At 43.8% G+C, this 17,794-nt stretch overlaps 1 protein-coding gene across 2 annotated transcripts in view; it reads left to right on the top strand.

The window, feature by feature from the left end:
* LOC123774030 (uncharacterized) overlaps positions 1–16,627 on the top strand; it is an 85,846-nt gene extending 69,219 nt beyond the window's left edge. For both annotated transcript variants that reach the window (XM_069322004.1, XM_069322005.1), the window contains exons 5-10: positions 691–1,128; positions 6,433–6,681; positions 8,943–9,107; positions 12,173–12,271; positions 14,782–15,716; positions 16,021–16,627. In XM_069322004.1, coding sequence (XP_069178105.1) covers positions 691–1,128; positions 6,433–6,681; positions 8,943–9,107; positions 12,173–12,271; positions 14,782–15,716; positions 16,021–16,174 — 2,040 coding nt within the window. In that variant the 3' untranslated portion in view covers positions 16,175–16,627. The remainder of the gene's footprint in view (positions 1–690; positions 1,129–6,432; positions 6,682–8,942; positions 9,108–12,172; positions 12,272–14,781; positions 15,717–16,020) is intronic.
* The last annotated feature ends 1,167 nt before the right edge of the window (positions 16,628–17,794 follow it).

Genomic DNA, 17,794 nt, shown 5'->3' with positions numbered 1-17,794 from the left:
AGGTTTTGGGTTTCTTTCAAATTAAGTGGGAGAATGCTTTAGCCTGGTGTGGGCTTTCTTGGGCGGTGTCTGAACAGTTTAATGTTTATCTTAATATTTCCGTATTTGGTAAATTGTTTACAATCGGGGAATGATTAACAAGAGCAAAATTTTAACTGATAGAGTAAGAGAGCATGAATGTAGCCGTAACTGGCTCCATAACACGCATAACCAAGTCCAAGTTTTGTGCGAGGTGACAAATTAAGATGCCGAAGGAAGTGGCCTGGTAGGCCTAATTTGAGACAGGCCACTGCCACGGGCTTTGGTCCAGCATCTGTACCCGTCTGGCTCGTGTTGTGGTGATGTAGGTCAAGTATTGCTCTCATGACCCCAGTTATGACAGCAGGGCGTCACACAGGTAGACGTGAGAGTGTGACGTCCACGAGTTGTGTTCCATCACACTATTTAGAATATATTCAACGTCAATGCGTCACTCTCAGTATTTTGCTGGTATTTATATTGATTTTAAGTACAACACTTATTGTTCAATTCTTCACCATAATTCCTACACTATTCCAAATTCCAAATTAAATGAATCTCTTCAAGTACACAATGACACAGCCACATAGCCACGAACTACGTGGCTGTGTCATTGTGCGAACCACGAACACAGTAGACAATTCCTTTAACAGCCACGAACTCTATTTTCAGACGGTTGAGGTGCGGGGTGCCGGTGTCAAAAATTATCGTATATTGGACTTCCACAACTGCCGGGCCCTGAAGGTCATATCGCTCCCCTGTGGGACGGAGCTGCGTCTCAACGCCACCAGTGCCGCGCTCTCTCGTGTCTTCCCCGTTATCTCTGAGGACTCCACCTCCTGCAGCATCAACCTGACGGTCAGGCACTCCAAGCTCAACGTGGTGTCGGTGGCGCACATCAGTACCATGAACGTCTCCCATAGCATCATCAGGAGGCTCCACGGGGGCCAGCTGGACAACCTGATGATGGAGAACGTGACGGTGGAGGAGGTGGACGGGGTAGTGGTGGCTGGGGTCGGGGGTTACTGGCATGATGTCAACATCGGCTCACTCTTCAACCTCACCATCGCCGCCCCCGTCGTCGCGGAAAATCTCCGACTGCGAGAGAAGGTGAGGCGTGGGGTCCCGGGAATCTCTTCCTCACACACTTCCAAATTAAATGAATCCGTTCACGATCTGATATTGTGTCCCCCCGTCCCATTATCCGTCCCGTCCCAAATCCCTTCCAAGAATTATATAGTCGTAATGGCTTGGCACTTTCCCTCCTTCCTCCATCCCTGTAATAGAACCAAATCCTTAAATGACAGTACTTACAGTCACCAACTGGTCGAGCGTCACCGTATGTACTGTTGAACCCCAAAAAAGTTAACTTTTTGTAACATTAATGTAACAGAGGACCCGAAAGAAACTAAAAACCAAACTCAAATATTTCTAGGCCTAGTGTAACATATATGTACTATATTAAGGGTCCCTGTATTAAGGGTCGGGTTCCTTCTTGACTCACAGTCGAGAATTCCTTGTTCGAACCCCGGGCGGGACAGAAATGGTTGGGTGCATTTTCTATCACCTAATGCACCTGTTCACTTAGCAGTAATTAGGTACCCAGGAGTTAGTCAGCTTGTTGTGGGGTGGCGGGGTCAGTAATTTGACCTGGGGGGGGTGGGGGAGACAGATGTCGATATAAGCCTAACGTGTATGAATACACTCTGGCTATCTGTCCCCCAACACATTGAATTATTATTATTAAGCTTAAGATAGCATATTTTAGGCCTATGAGTGGTTGGTCAGGTTAGCTTGGGTGTTTTAATTACATTTATAGTTGGGACAAATTCATTAAAGGTGAACATTTTGGGGTGTCCAACAGTACATGTTTGACCAAATACTCGCAATATGGCAGCTGGTACTATCAGTACTATCAGTTTAGGAGGATGGGCTGGATATTCATTCTCTCATCCATTCAAGTGTTATTCATTATCTTAATCATCCCAGTGTAAGTGTCATTAGTATGATAAATAACAGGGGTCTCAGAGTACAGGTCCGGGGCACTCCACTCACAACAGTTTCTCCTCTGAAACTTAACCCCATGATACTGACCCTCCGTTTTCTGTGAAATAACCAGCTCTAAATTGTTAAAAAAATTTACATTTTGCTCCGAGGGGCGAGATTATTGGGCAGCGCCACTCATCCTGTGAGTGGACACACCGCCATAGTGACAGTATTGGGCAGTGCCACTTATCTTGTGAGTGGACATACCGCCATAGCAGCATGTACAACACTCCCCAATAGGAAGAAAACCCGCTGGGTTGTTCATCCTGTCACTTGTACCCAGACACAGCTGGGACTTGCTTAACTGTCTTAAGTGAACAGCTCCTCAAATAAGAAGATTAACTTTCGTCAACCCTTAAAAACTTACGTTATGTTTAAGTGCAAAATAGGGAAATCTTTTAAGAACAGTATCAATATTTGACAAATAGTGTTTTCCTAACTCAAACAATGTGGGGTTTATTATTTTACACATATTTCTAATGTCTCTTAGTTGTCCACCCTCTCTCAGGTAGTGGTCAAGGCGGTGTCCATCACTCTCACCACAGATTCTGCAACTCCGTTGCTCAATTGTTGTTTCCATTCCGAATCTCCATGGATATTTGTATCCAAAACAGATTCTCGCTATTACTGATTCCCTCCCGCGACCTCCTCCTCTTCGTCCATAATGATTGGGATTGCCAGCTGCAACCATGTTGTACCATCGTACAGATTCACTGGTTTGTGCTTCTATCCTCCTTTCCTCAGTTACCTTGTCACGGTTACGCGCTTCCTCTATCTTATGCAAGTCAAAGCATTAAAGACTGCTGAAATCTAGGTTCATAATGCAATAGTTTCCAGTTCTTAAACATGAACGGTTCTTAATAAAGTCATGTTTCCCCACTATGTAAATGTTTTCTTCTCAAGGTGTGTTGCAGGTGGCGCTAGAGTACGGTATTACCTATCAGTCTACGAGGGAGCGAGGTATAGCTTTTTATGCCCCCCTACCAGCTTTGTTGTACATGTTGCGATATAATTTAACTGTGCCAATGTTCGAATTTCTTGTCGAATCTGGCCTTAAATTTGTGGATGGAGGTGGCTTGCATATTTACATCTTTCAGTACATTCTACTTGTTGATCCCCCGTATGAGTATTTCCTTAATATTTTTGTTACTCATTTGGGTTTCCAGTTTCTACCTGCGTCTTGCCTTAATTTTCTCTCCATTTAAAGAGGCTTTCCTTGTCTACCTTGTCTATTCTCCCTCAGTATCTTATTGTTGCTATCATACCCTCTCTGTTTCTTCAATCCACTAGCGTTGTGAGATCTAATTCCATTAGCCTATCCTCTTAGCTCTGATACCAATCTTGTTGTTCCATCCCATACCTCTGTTACATAGTCCAGTATTGGGCTAACAAATGTTGTGTAAATAACCTTGAAGGTGTCCCCTGGTTCAGGTTTCAAAATGATGTAGTAATGTTTGCCAGCGTCCCATATGCTGTTGATGTTACCCTGTTTATATGTGCCGCCGGTGTTAGTGTTGGAATTATTGCACTCCAAAATTGATTTCTTTCTCGAGTCCTGTAGTTGCTGTCCCCTTATGGTTTCCTTTCTTCATTACGTTACACTTCTTAGGGGTAAGTTTTAGTAACCACTTACATATCCACTCCTGGACTACATTACACTACACTACACTACACACAGACGCTCTCGGACGTAGGTTCGAATCCTCGTCACAGCCCTTGTGGATTTGTTCATCCACTCCTGGAGTTTGTCAAGGAACGAACTTAATTCCCTGTAGTCCTCTTCTGTTTTTACATTCCTCATCAGCTTCGCATCATCTGCAAAACATTAATAACATGTTCGAGCTCACTCCCTCGAGTTGGTGCTTGACATAAAGCAGTCCCAGGACCGAGCCTTGTGGGACCCCACTTGGCACAGCCCTCAACTTGAAACCTTCTCTCTGACTGAATCTTTACTTGTGTTCTTCATGTAGTCCCTCACCCAGTTCAATGTTTCCCCAGTTATCCCAGCCTGCTTCTCCATTGTGTACATCACCAGGAACAGTCTCAAGTGCTTTTGACAATCTAGGAAAATGCAATCTACCCGGCCATCTTTTTTTCTGTCTTATTTTAGTAGTCCTTTTATACAACAAAATATACAACAAAATCCTGTTATACAGTCCGGGTAGATGGGACTCGTTAGCCTGGGAAGGCAGCCCATCTAGGGGGAAGGAAAACCCTTATTCCAAACCTCCGCTACCTTGCGGCCATACCCCTCTTTTGGGAAAGGCTTCAGGAGTCAACCTCGAGGAAAAATCAGGAGTTGGAGCCCCTAAGGCACTTCGTTGTTGACTTCGACCTCGTTCTGGCAGCTCCTGCGACGGTGCTGGAACCATGTGTATTGGCATTTGCCTTTCCATTGGATAATTCCAGCTACATGGAGAGGGTGGGGGGGGACCTGCTGCGTGGGTAACAGCTTTTCCTCCATATCTACCTACCCAGGCTTTGCGCCCTGGAGAGATTGACAACCAGAGCTCAACTCCATAGTCTCCCGAGACTGAAGGATGCCTACTACAATAAAATCAACTTTGTCAGACAGGACTTCCTCTTTCTAAATCCATGTTATTTTTTTGTTAAGCCCTCCCAGGTGAGCCACCATTCTTATCCTGACTACTTTCTACCATAATTCGTGGATATTTCATGTCTCAAATGTTTTACTGAACAGTTTAGACAGTGGGTGACAAAATACTTCATAAGTCATGGTGAGATTAAGCAGGCGATGAGTCACAATAACGTGGCTAAAGTATGTTGACCAGACCACACACTAGAAGGTGAAGGGACGACGACGTTTCGGTCCGTCCTGGACCATTCTCAAGTGAATGGTCTTGAGAATGGTCCAGGACGGACCGAAACGTCGTTGTCCCTTCACCTAGTGTGTGGTCTGGTCAACATGGTGAGATTAAGTCTGATCACGTTGATTTTGTTACATCTAGTTCTTCCAAGTGTTGTTTTAACTCTTCTACAGTGACTACAGTGTCATCCATTATTCCAACCTTTCATCAAAGTACCTTAATGGTCTCCACACTGGATGTGTTGCAGGCGGTACTAGAGTATGGTGTGTTGCAGGCGGTACTAGAGTATGGTGTGTTGCAGGCGGTACTAGAGTATGGTGTGTTGCAGGCGATACTAGAGTATGGTGTGTTGCAGGCGGTACTAGAGTATGGTGTGTTGCAGGCGGTACTAGAGTATGATGTGTTGCAGGCGGTACTAGAGTATGGTGTGTTGCAGGCGGTACTAGAGTATGGTGTGTTGCAGGCGGTACTAGAGTATGGTGTGTTGCAGGCGGTACTAGAGTATGGTGTGTTGCAGGCGGTACTAGAGTATGGTGTGTTGCAGGCGGTACTAGAGTATGGTGTGTTGCAGGCGGTACTAGAGTATGATGTGTTGCAGGCGGTACTAGAGTATGGTGTGTTGGGCTAGAGTATGGTGTGTTGCAGGCGGTACTAGAGTATGGTGTGTTGCAGGCGGTACTAGAGTATGGTGTGTTGCAGGCGGTACTAGAGTATGGTGTGTTGCAGGCGGTACTAGAGTATGGTGTGTTGCAGGCGGTACTAGAGTATGATGTGTTGCAGGCGGTACTAGAGTATGGTGTGTTGCAGCCGGTACTAGAGTATGGTGTGTTGCAGGCGGTACTAGAGTATGGTGTGTTGCAGGCGGTACTAGAGTATCGTGTGTTGCAGGCGGTACTAGAGTATCGTGTGTTGCAGGCGGTACTAGAGTATGGTGTGTTGCAGGCGGTACTAGAGTATGGTGTGTTGCAGGCGGTACTAGAGTATGGTGTGTTGCAGGCGGTACTAGAGTATGGTGTGTTGCAGGCGGTACTAGAGTATCGTGTGTTGCAGGCGGTACTAGAGTATGGTGTGTTGCAGGCGGTACTAGAGTATCGTGTGTTGCAGGCGGTACTAGAGTATCGTGTGGCCGGCGGTACTAGAGTATGTGTGTTGCAGGCGGTACTAGAGTATGGTGTGGTTGCAGGCGGTACTAGAGTATGGTGTGTTGCAGGCGGTACTAGAGTATGGTGTGTTGCAGGCGGTACTAGAGTATGATGTGTTTGCAGGCGGTACTAGAGTATGGTGTGTTGCAGGCGGTACAAGAGTATGGTGTGTTGCAGGCGGTACTAGAGTATGGTGTGTTGCAGGCGGTACTAGAGTATGGTGTGTTGCAGGCGGTACTAGAGTATGGTGTGTTGCAGGCGGTACTAGAGTATGGTGTGTTGCAGGCGGTACTAGAGTATGGTGTGTTGCAGGCGGTACTAGAGTATGGTGTGTTGCAGGCGAAGGTGCGTGACATTACTGAGTGTTGAAGGTGGTACTAGAGTCCAATGTGTTGCAGCTGGGCGCGGGGTCCCTGACGGTGAAGCACCCCAACGAGACGAGCGTCCTGCGCCAGACGAAGGTATCACGGCTTGATCGACGGAGCCTGGTGGTCACCAGAGGCAGCAACCTGGTCCTCAGCGACACGCTTGGCCTTATGGCCGCCAAGGACGCCATCATCCTCGAGGAGAACGCCTCTCTTAAAGTCGTCAGACCTACCTTCCTCCTCCCGACCTACGGCATCATCTCTGCTGTCTCCAGAAACCAGGTGCGCCCCGCAGACCGAGTGGGAGACGGTATGATAACAAAGACATATAGAAACATAGACAGGGATTGCTTAGATGATACACGCCGTCTCCTGGCGTGTATCAACCCGTCATCTTAAAAATAATGTCGCTTTTCGCTCGTATGCTATGGGCCAAAAATGGACGTAATTTGAAATGAAATCTGTTCGCGAAAGTGATGTACTGTCCCGTTTTCTGTTTGAGTCCTCCGGCTTACTCGGAAAGGTTAAGAGAGGAAACTTTCAATTTTTCAGGACTTTTGGAACTTTAAGAGAATTTCCTGCCCTCCTAACCTATCAGAGGACCCTTAACTGACTGTTTTGAAAAAAAATTCCCAAATTTATTTTCAATTCTTTTCATTTTCAAATTACGTCCATTTTCGGTCATACGGGTAAACGGCCAAATTCCGACGTAATTTGTAAGAGGACAAGTTTCCCTCCGTCCCTCTTCGTTATTTATTTATTTATTTATTTATTTATTTATTTATTTATTTATTTTTTTTTATTTATTTATGCATATACAAGAAGGTACATTGGGATTGTGAGGATACATAATATGGTAATTACAATCTTGTAAAGCCAATTTGTACGCGCAGCGTTTCGGGCAGGAAACCGTTGCTCAGTTACGGTTGATAATTTAATTTTAAATTTCACTGAGGGAGGGAAAGTGTAAAATTGTTTTCCATTCCTTTTAAAATTGTAGACGACCCTAGCTAAAATCAGTATTTTTCTATTCTGTGAGCGGTAGTGGTAGAGGTTACAACTACCCAAGTCCTGAGTTAAATAATGAGCTCAGGAACTGAACTACCAAGTGCCAGGTAGCGAGAGACTATACCTGGGACCAGGTAACGAGAGACTATACCTGGGACCAGGTAGCGAGAGACTATACCTGGGACCAGGTAACGGTAGGGCTGATCTTACTACCTTTACTGCTCTCCAGTAATAGAGATATATTAAGAAATAATCTATACATCACGTCATGTGAACGTGACAAAGTATCCATCTCTCTGACTTACATAAAGTTACATTCTCGCATTGGGTTGTATCAATTTATTTATTTATTTATTTATTTATTTATTTATTTATTTATTTATTTATTTATTTATTTATTTATATACAAGAAGGTACATTGGGATTGTGAGGATACCTAGCATAGTAATTACTATATTCTTGTAAAGCCACTAGTACGCGCAGCGTTTCGGGCAGGTCCTTAATCTAAGAAACTTATAAGTAGGTAAATACTTGCAAAATTTATAAAAATGATAACAGTTACATAGCATGAAAAAAAATAAAAGATGAGAGAAAAATTGTAGGTATATTAAGGCACATAGGTAGCTCAGAGTGATTGCAATGACAGCTTGAATGGTAGTTTAACAAAACTTAGCAGGCACAATACAGCATATGGCTAGCACATAAAATATGACAGCAATGAACACAATGATAAAGTTGTTTGGGTTAAGTACATAAAGATTAGGAGATTGGGTAACACTAGGTACAGAGCAAATTTAAAGCTCAGTGTAGGAAACTACGAAGATTAGGTACTTTTTGGTTTTGGTTTTAAATGAGGCAAAAGTTGGACAGCTTTTCAATTCACTAGGGAGTGAGTTCCATAGACTGGGTCCCTTAATTTGCATAGAGTGTTTACACAGATTAAGCTTAACTCTGGGGATATCAAAGAGATATTTATTTCTGGTGTGGTGATAATGGGTCCTATTACATCTGTCTAGGGAGAGTTTCAGAGGATGGTTTGCTTTTAAGAACAGGGTTTTGTAAATGTAGTTGACACAAGAGATACACTTTTCAATTGATAATGTCTTATAAGAGATAGTGTGTGTGTGTGTGTACTCACCTAGTTGTACTCACCTAGTTGTGCTTGCGGGGGTTGAGCTCTGGCTCTTTGGTCCCGCCTCTCAACCGTCAATCAACAGTTGTACAGGTTCCTGAGCCTATTGGGCTCTATCATGTGTGTGTGTGTGTGTGTGTGTGTGTGTGTGTGTGTGTGTGTGTAGAATGTAATAAATGCTACATGTAAGTTCGTCAATTATTACCCATAAAGTATACCCACATTATTCACAAACTATTCCTTTTACAATAATAGACTAAATGTTTCACTGCACGAGTATATATGCCTTAGTCTCATGTGGTTGTTGTGTGGTTGTTGTGGCTGGCGGTGGCGGGACGCTGGTGGTGGCGGGACGCTGGCGGTGGCGGGACGCTGGCGGTGGCGGGACGCTGGCGGCTCACAGGTGACAGTGCAGGAGCCCACATCCCCAAGCATGGTCCACGTCCGGGCTCCGGCTCTCTTCGTAGGCGACGTCAATAACCTCACGGTCACCAACGTCCACAGCTCACCCTTCTGCCGTAAAGTCCTGCTCTTCGACCAGATCTGCAACTTTTCCAGCGCTCCAGAGGTACGCACAGTTAAAAACATAAGAATTCAGGTAACTACAGAAGGCCTATTGGCCCCACACGATGACAGCTCCTATCTATAACCACCCAATCCCACTCATATACATGGGAATAAATTGGTTTAACAAAACAGGGAATAGTGAAGCAGAATATTTTCTATAATTAAGTGGCGATTGCTTTCTTACGCAACACATTAAGGAACCAACACGGGAAAATAATATTTAGATTTAGTGTTATTTATTTATTTATTTATTTTATTTTATTTATATATATATACAAGAAGGTACATTGGGTTTGTGAGAATACATTGTGTAGTACAGTATTTACATTCTTGTAAAGCCACTAGTACGCGCAGCGTTTCGGGCAGGTCCTTAATCTAGCAGATAATTTTAAGTAGGTAATTTCAATCAGAATTGATAAATGATAAAGATACATTACAAGAGAAAAATGAGATGAGAGAGATAAGTAAGTATATTAAAGCACATTGTTATATTAAAGCTCTGATTGATTACATTGACAGCTTGATTAGTAATTTAAACAAGATTAATAGACACCATACAGCAGATTGACAGCACATATAAGACAGCAATGATCACAATGGTAAAGATGTTCAGAATGGGTACATAAAGATTGGGAGACTGGGCAGCAAAAGATACAGATAAACAAGATTTATAAACACCATACAACAGATTGGCAGCACATATAAGAAAACAGATCACAATGGTAAAGATCACAATGATCACATTGTGATCATAAGATCACAATGGTAAAGATGTTCAAATTGGGAACATAAAGGTTGGGAGATTGGGTAGCAATAGATACAGTGCAATTTTTAGGCAAAAAGTGAAAAACTATGAAGATGAAATTAGGTACTTTTTAGTATTGATTTTGAATGATGTAAAAGTTGGACAGCTTTTCAATTCAGTAGGGAGTGAGTTCCATAAATTGGGTCCCTTAATTTGCATAGTGTTTACACAGATTAAGTTTAACTCTGGGGATATCAAAGAGATATTTATTTCTGGTGTGGTGATAATGGGTCCTATTACATCTGTCCAGGAAGAGTTTCAGACAAGGATTTGCATTTAAGAACAGGGTTTTGTAAATGTAGTTGACACAAGAGAATTTGTGGAGTGAGATTATGTTTAGCATGTTTAGGGAGTTAAACAAGGGGGCTGTGTGTTGTCTGAAAGCAGAATTTGATATTATTCTAGTGTTAGTGTTAGCTAACAGGGAAACAAATTAATGACATCGAAATAGGGAGTGAGCTAGGGAACAGTGATCACAAGGAAATCAGATTTACCCAAATAGTGACTAATACCCTAACATCATCCCTGGTAACTGCTAAACTAGTCAACCTGTCCTCGTCCCCACCCACATAGACTTTTTCGGCTGAAGGCATAGTGTTAAGTTCCTCTTTAGTAAATACAGAGATAAAATATTTATTAAAAATACTACTCATTTCTTCGTCATTATCCATTATCTGACCTTGTCTCTGTTTTTAATGGACCTATCCTTTCCCTAGTCTTTGTTCGATATAACTGAAAAAAAACTTTAGGATTTGTCTTTGCTTGCCCTGCTATGCGAACTTCATAGTTTCTTTTTGCTTTCTTTATCTCTTTTTAACATTTCTAACCAGTTGTACGAATTATTGTTCTAAACTGACTTCCCCAATTCTTAATCTTTTTGTACCACGCTCTCTTTTTACCTATAAGGTTCTTCAGATCCTTTGTTATCCACTTTGGATCATTAGTATTCGATCTATTCAATTTATATGGTATACTACGTTCCTGGGCTTCGCTTAGAATATTTTTAAATAGGTTATATTTTGAATCCACATCGAAATCCCTTTTTTTTACGTCACCTATCGCTGGGTTCATGTCTGGCTCCAAGACCGGCCCGCCCCCTATGCCCAAGACTTTCCAATCTATTTGACCCAAAAATTTTCTTAGGCTATTAAAATCAGCTTTTCGAAAATCTGGCACTTTAACAGAATTTTCTCCTACAGGTCTATTCCATTCTATGGTAAATCTGATTTCTTTGTGATCACTGCTCCCTAGCTCACTCCCTATTTCGATGTCATTAATTTGTGTTTCCCTGTTAGCTAACACTAAATCTAAAAGTATTATTTTCCCGCGTTGGTTCCTTAATGTGTTGCGTAAGGAAGCAATCGTCACTTAATTATAGAAAATCTTCTTCACTATTCCCTGTTTTGTTAAACCAATTTATTCCACTAAAATTAAAGTCACTCATGACATAAATACTGCTAGATCTAGATGCTCTAGATATTTCATCCCATAGATGCTTTGCTTCCATTCTGTCTAAATTTGGTGGCCTATATATAACTCCTATTATAAGATTATTTGCTTTTTCGTTTAATTCTAGTCAAATAGTTTCTGTATGTGTGGCTCAGTTTTGATTTCCTCTTTGAGACTACATTTCAGGTTGTCCCTGTACAACTGAGGACGGTTGCTTCACGCTGCCCTGGAATATGAACCAAAGATTGTACAATAGCAACAACAAAATAATAACACAAAGGCAGTTTTTAAATTGCAAAATAATACTGAAGAACTTTTTAATGAAGCAAATTCGTGACTGAGAGATCACCCCATTTGTGAGTGTTCATAAACGTACACTCACAAATGGGGTGTACATGTTTAGGACTAAATTATAGTATACATATCTGTTGCTCAGTTAGCTATAGTGCGATGGGCCTTAATAACCTTCCCTAACTACTCACCTATCATGGTGACCAGACCACACACTAGAAGGTGAAGGGACGACGACGTTTCGGTCCGTCCTGGACCATTCTCAAGTCGATTGTGAGAATGGTCCAGGACGGACCGAAACGTCGTCGTCCCTTCACCTTCTAGTGTGTGGTCTGGTCAACATACTTCAGCCACGTTATTGTGACTCATCGCCTGCACCTATCATGGTGTTGAAATATATTGTCTATCATGGTCATGGTGTTGAAATATATTGTGTATCATGATACTGACATGATCGTTCATATAGCACAACACAGTGACATGCCAGTATCACGATAATTAACATGTGGGTGTGTGGCCAGGGGGAGGTGATCGTCGACCTGACGGACGGACAGTTCAACCACCGCACCGTCGTCACCTTCGCCGCCTCAGTCCTCATCTACCCGTCATGCATCGAGAAGGTCAGTCAATACGGGATCACCATAGCCCGTGCTACACGGACACTTCCTTCTGAGTAGCTAAATCTAAAACAACAACAGGTCAGTTACACATAAAAGGTAATTCTTTGAGAAAGTCAAGTTCTTAGGACGAAAGTAAGAAGACTAAGAACAATAGATAATTACTTATAATAATAATAATTTATTCAGGTAAAATACATAAATACAAAATGAGTTACAAACATAATGTTGGATTTCTAGATAAAGCTAATGTATACAATGCCTTGTATATATTATACTCTGTGTGTATTAGAGCCACTAATACGCACAGCGTTTCGGGCAAGGTGTGGGGGAAAAAATGAAATACTAATTGAGATCAAATTCATGAATTGAACGGAATAGGAAAAAAAAAAAGAATGGCCGTAATTACATGTTGAATGGAACAACAGAAATTGCAATAACAGAAATAATTTTAACTAAATAAACAGACGGACTTTAATTTTCTTTAAGTTTATATATGGCAGATATCAGCAGTTATACAAGTTAGTCATTAATAATTAATGTTTGATAATAACAAGACATAGGTTGACATTTAGGAGATAAGGTAAGTTACACAGAGTTCATTAGGAAGTACTTAGTTTTCTCTTAAACTGGTTGAGAGAGGTACAGTCTTTGACGTGATCTTCTTGAGCTTATCTTGAGATGATTTCGGGGCATTTAGTGTCCCCGCGGCCCGGTCCTCGACCAGGCCTCCAGCCCCAGGAAGCAGCCCGTGACAGCTGACTAACACCCAGGTATCTATTTTACTGCTAGGTAACAGGGGTATAGGGTGAAAGAAACTCTGCCCATTGTTTCTCGCCGGCGCCTGGGATCGAACCCAGGACCACAGGATCACAAGTCCAGCGTGCTGTCCGCTCGGCCGACCGGCTCCTTTCTTATATTTCTTCGTGAATGGGAAGGTCACTCCACATTTTGGGTCCCTTGATTTCCAGAGCATTTCTAGTTTGTTTGCCCCTTAGGCACTTAGGAACCTGTGTCATAGGAGATCAATGGACAGCCACGAGGCACCCTCACACTAAGCGATTTGACTGCATAATACTGGTCCAAATTATTTTCACTAGATCTGGTACTGACGTAATGGTAAGGGGCGAGAAGTCGGACTGGCGAACAGTAACAAGTGGAGTACCTCAAGGATCGGCGCTGGGACCAATCCTCTTTCTAATTTACGTAAATGATATGTTTACAGGAGTGGAATCCTACATGTCAATGTTTGCGGATGACGCAAAATTAATGAGGAGTGTTGTGACAGATGAGGATTGTAGGATCCTCCAAGAGGACTTAAACAGGTTGTAGAGATGGTCAGGGAAATGGCTAATGGAGTTCAACACCAGTAAATGTAAAGTTATGGAAATGGGATCAGGTGATAGGCGACCAAAGGGACAGTACACAATGAAGGGGAACTGCCTACCTGTAACGATTCGAGAAAGAGACCTGGGAGTGGACTTAACACCTAATCTAACTCCCGAGGCACATATAAATAGGATAACGACAGCAGCGTACTCTACACTGGCGAAAATTAGAACTTCATTCATAAACCTATGTGAGGAGGCTTTTAGGGCGCTTTTCACTGCCTACGTGAGACCAGTCTTAGAGTATGCCGCGCCATCATGGAACTCCCCACCTGAAGAAACACATAAGAAAACTGGAGAAAGTTCAGAGGTTTGCGACGAGGCTTGTCCCAGAGTTACGAGGGATGGGTTATGAAGAGCGTCTGAAGGAACTGAACCTTACGACACTAGAGAAAAGAAGGGAGAGAGGAGATATGATAGGGACATATAGAATACTCAGGGGAATTGACAAAGTGGAAATAGATGAAATGTTCACACGTAATAATAACAGAACGAGGGGACATGGGTGGAAACTGGAAACTCAGATGAGTCACAGAGATGTTAGGAAGTTTTCTTTTAGCGTGAGAGTAGTGGAAAAATGGAATGCACTTGGGGAACAGGTTGTGGAAGCAAACTCTATTCATAATTTTAAAATTAGGTATGATAGGGAAATGGGACAGGAGTCATTGCTGTAAACAACCGATGGCTGGAAAGGCGGGATCCAAGAGCCAATGCTCGATCCTGCAAGCACAAATAGGCGAGTACACACACACACACACACACACACACACACACGCTGGATCCAAGAGTCAATGCTCGATCCTGCAGACACAACTAGGTGAGTACACACACACAAGGCCTCCATGGCCCTTGGCATGTCCAGTACAATAACCACTCAGCCACAGACAGTACAAAATATTGGAAAGTCGTTTGACTTTTAAAACCAATAATCGACAGCGCTCGTGACTATTTTGAGCACAGATATTTCATCAAATCACTTCAGCTTGATTGGTCCCCAAGCCAAGCCATCAGTTTTCTGATGCATGTTGGCTTGGGGACCATTCAAGCTTAATGCACAAATGTTGCTCATGTGGCTTGCTGAAGTGATTTGATGAATACATGTATTTATTATTTCCTCCTTTGCAGTTAATTCTGATGGACGTGGTTAATGCTACTACGGTGGATAATGGAAGGGACTGCCAGACGTGGCTGGAGGCGACGGGCGTCCACTTCACTAACATCACCTCCGGGGTCCTGGATGTCACCCTTACTAAATGCACCGTCGACCTCCTCTCCCCCGACCGCACCCTTAGAGACGTTGACCTGGAGGACAGCACAGTGGCAAAGGTCTCTGGGGTTCACTGGACCGGCTTCACTGGTATCTTCAACAACTCCAAGTTAGGTCAGGTGGAGGGCATGCAAGCCGGCAGTCGTATGATAATGGCTAACTGCACTGTTGGAACACTCCTTGCAGGCGGCCTCACCATCGAGGCCGAGGGAATTATTTCTAATAGCACTATACAAAATGTTATGGCTGGTGGAATCACTATTAAGAAGCTGTCGCATATACAGGACGTCACCTTCGGCACACTAGCCAAAGGCGCCATCGTTGTTACCGATGGTCTGCTGTTGCTCTCCAATGTCACCATTGAAGTTGCGGACGAGGCTAGCATTGTTGCCCACAAAAATGGCGGCGTATCTTTCAATAACGTGACCGTGTCTGGCAAGGCAGTCCATTGGCTCGGCTACCTCGCTGACCCTCTTGTGCCTCGCGAGAATTCCCTTGTATTTCTAAACAAATATTTTAATGACGGTAATAAAAGTGTTTCCTCCGTAGCTAGTACCACTCCCAGTAAACCCACCACCACCAGCACTACCAGCACTACCACCTCTACCACCTCTACCAGCAGTTCGTCACTTCGTCATACGACGAAATCGCCAGAGATCATCCCAAGCTTGGTCACTCCGGACATGTTGGTGGCTTCTGGCGACTCTTCGTGGAAGTGGGCCGTTGCGGGAATTGGATTCTTCGTGGGTCTCCTGGCTGGTTGCTGCATATTCATCGCCGTCAAAGTCGTTAAGTAAGTTTTATCTGTGTACATGTGTAGGCACATGAGTACAGGAGAGGAAATCTGGAGTGATAAGGCTGACGATTGCTTCATGTAAGTATCAATATATTTTGAATGAAGCAATTATCTTGTAATTAGAATCGTTGCCTTGTTGCCTCACTTTATGTTATGAGTAAGAAGTCACAAGTTGAGCAAAGAAAGTTAATTAATTTGTTTGAAAATATTAATGACATTTCACTACTGCTTTTATCATGTGAATGGAAGACCAGCTACTTGCCAGCGTTTTTTTTATCTAAGCATATGTTTATTTTTTCAGACCAAACAAGGGTCGACTACTTATGCCCACAGTCTTCTGGAAAGTGAAAGACGACCATCATGAACTGTTACAGGAGGAGCAGCCTGGCGGAGAACTCATGGCTATAAGAAGGGATCAGGGCTATCGTTCCGTCCCAGGTTCAGACGTCTTCTAACCTATCTTCAGTAATCCCTCGTTCCAGGCTTTAATATATAAATTTAAGTTGTCTAAACTTTGTACCAGACTTCGATGCCTTCTATTGAAATTGAAATAAGTTTATTGAGGTAAAATACACACACAAAGGGATGAGGTAGCTCAAGCTATTCTCACCCCGTTCAGTACATCGTGTTAATACATACATAGACACACAACGATGCCTTCTAGCTTAGCACCAGACGATAAGAGTTCTGAGCCCAGTACCAGGCGCAGAACTCTTTCAACTTAGTACCACTCATGTCCCGATTTAGGGTACGAGGATCTTTACTTTGCAATAAAACTTTGTTGTCGTTGGCTCAAAAAATTCTCAGACGAGCACCAGTTATTGTTGTTCCAGGCTCTGAGGCCTCTCAGACGAGCACCAGTTACTGTTGTTCCAGACTGAGGTCTCTCAGACGAGCACCAGTTACTGTTGTTCCAGACTCTGAGGCCTCTCAGACGAGCACCAGTTACTGTTGTTCCAGACTCTGAGGCCTCTCAGACGAGCACCAGTTACTGTTGTTCCAGACTCTGAGGCCTCTCAGACGAGCACCAGTTACTGTTGTTCCAGACTGAGGTCTCTCAGACGAGCACCAGTTACTGTTGTTCCAGACTCTGAGGCCTCTCAGACGAGCACCAGTTACTGTTGTTCCAGACTCTGAGGCCTCTCAGACGAGCACCAGTTACTGTTGTTCCAGACTCTGAGGCCTCTCAGACGAGCACCAGTTACTGTTGTTCCAGGCTCTGAGGCCTCTCAGACGAGCACCAGTTACTGTTGTTCCAGACTGAGGTCTCTCAGACGAGCACCAGTTACTGTTGTTCCAGACTCTGAGGCCTCTCAGACGAGCACCAGTTACTGTTGTTCCAGACTCTGAGGCCTCTCAGACGAGCACCAGTTACTGTTGTTCCAGACTGAGGTCTCTCAGACGAGCACCAGTTACTGTTGTTCCAGACTCTGAGGCCTCTCAGTCGAGCACCAGTTACTGTTGTTCCAGACTCTGAGGCCTCTCAGACGAGCACCAGTTATCTGTGGTCAACTGATCTTCGGTTCAGCATGGATCATTTGTCGTGTCAGCCTTCAAGATCTAGCTGTTTCAAAAGTATATTCTGTAGTTTGGGGCACTATTTTTTGCTGAAAATAAGTTGTTAAAATATAGTTCCATTTCAATCATAGTTACCAACGCCAGAATTAGGCCTAGGACCCGAAATTCGTTCATCCGTAACTGGCCCCCAACTAGCTTAAACCAAAGAGAAAGTTTATGGAACCAAATGTAGAATATATATCACTTTAATTCTATGACCCCTCAGAGGATTCGAATCCAGGCCGCCAAGGGTCTCCCCCATCAACAGCACTGGTACTTTGCGAGTATCTTTGCCGTCAGGCAACACTGAGGCCTGCCAGACTACACCGGGGCCTGCCAGACTACACCGGGGCCTGCCAGGCTACACTGGGGCCTGCCAGGCAACACCGGGGCCTGCCAGGCTACACCGGGGCCTGCCAGGCAACACCGGGGCCTGCCAGGCTACACTGGGGCCTGCCAGGCTACACTGGGGCCTGCCAGGCTACACCGGGGCCTGCCAGGCTACACCGGGGCCTGCC

Source organism: Procambarus clarkii, chromosome 10 (assembly GCF_040958095.1).
Source record: "Procambarus clarkii isolate CNS0578487 chromosome 10, FALCON_Pclarkii_2.0, whole genome shotgun sequence".
In the NCBI taxonomy this organism is placed as follows: domain Eukaryota; kingdom Metazoa; phylum Arthropoda; class Malacostraca; order Decapoda; family Cambaridae; genus Procambarus; species Procambarus clarkii.
This window is presented reverse-complemented; position numbering and strand designations above follow the sequence as displayed.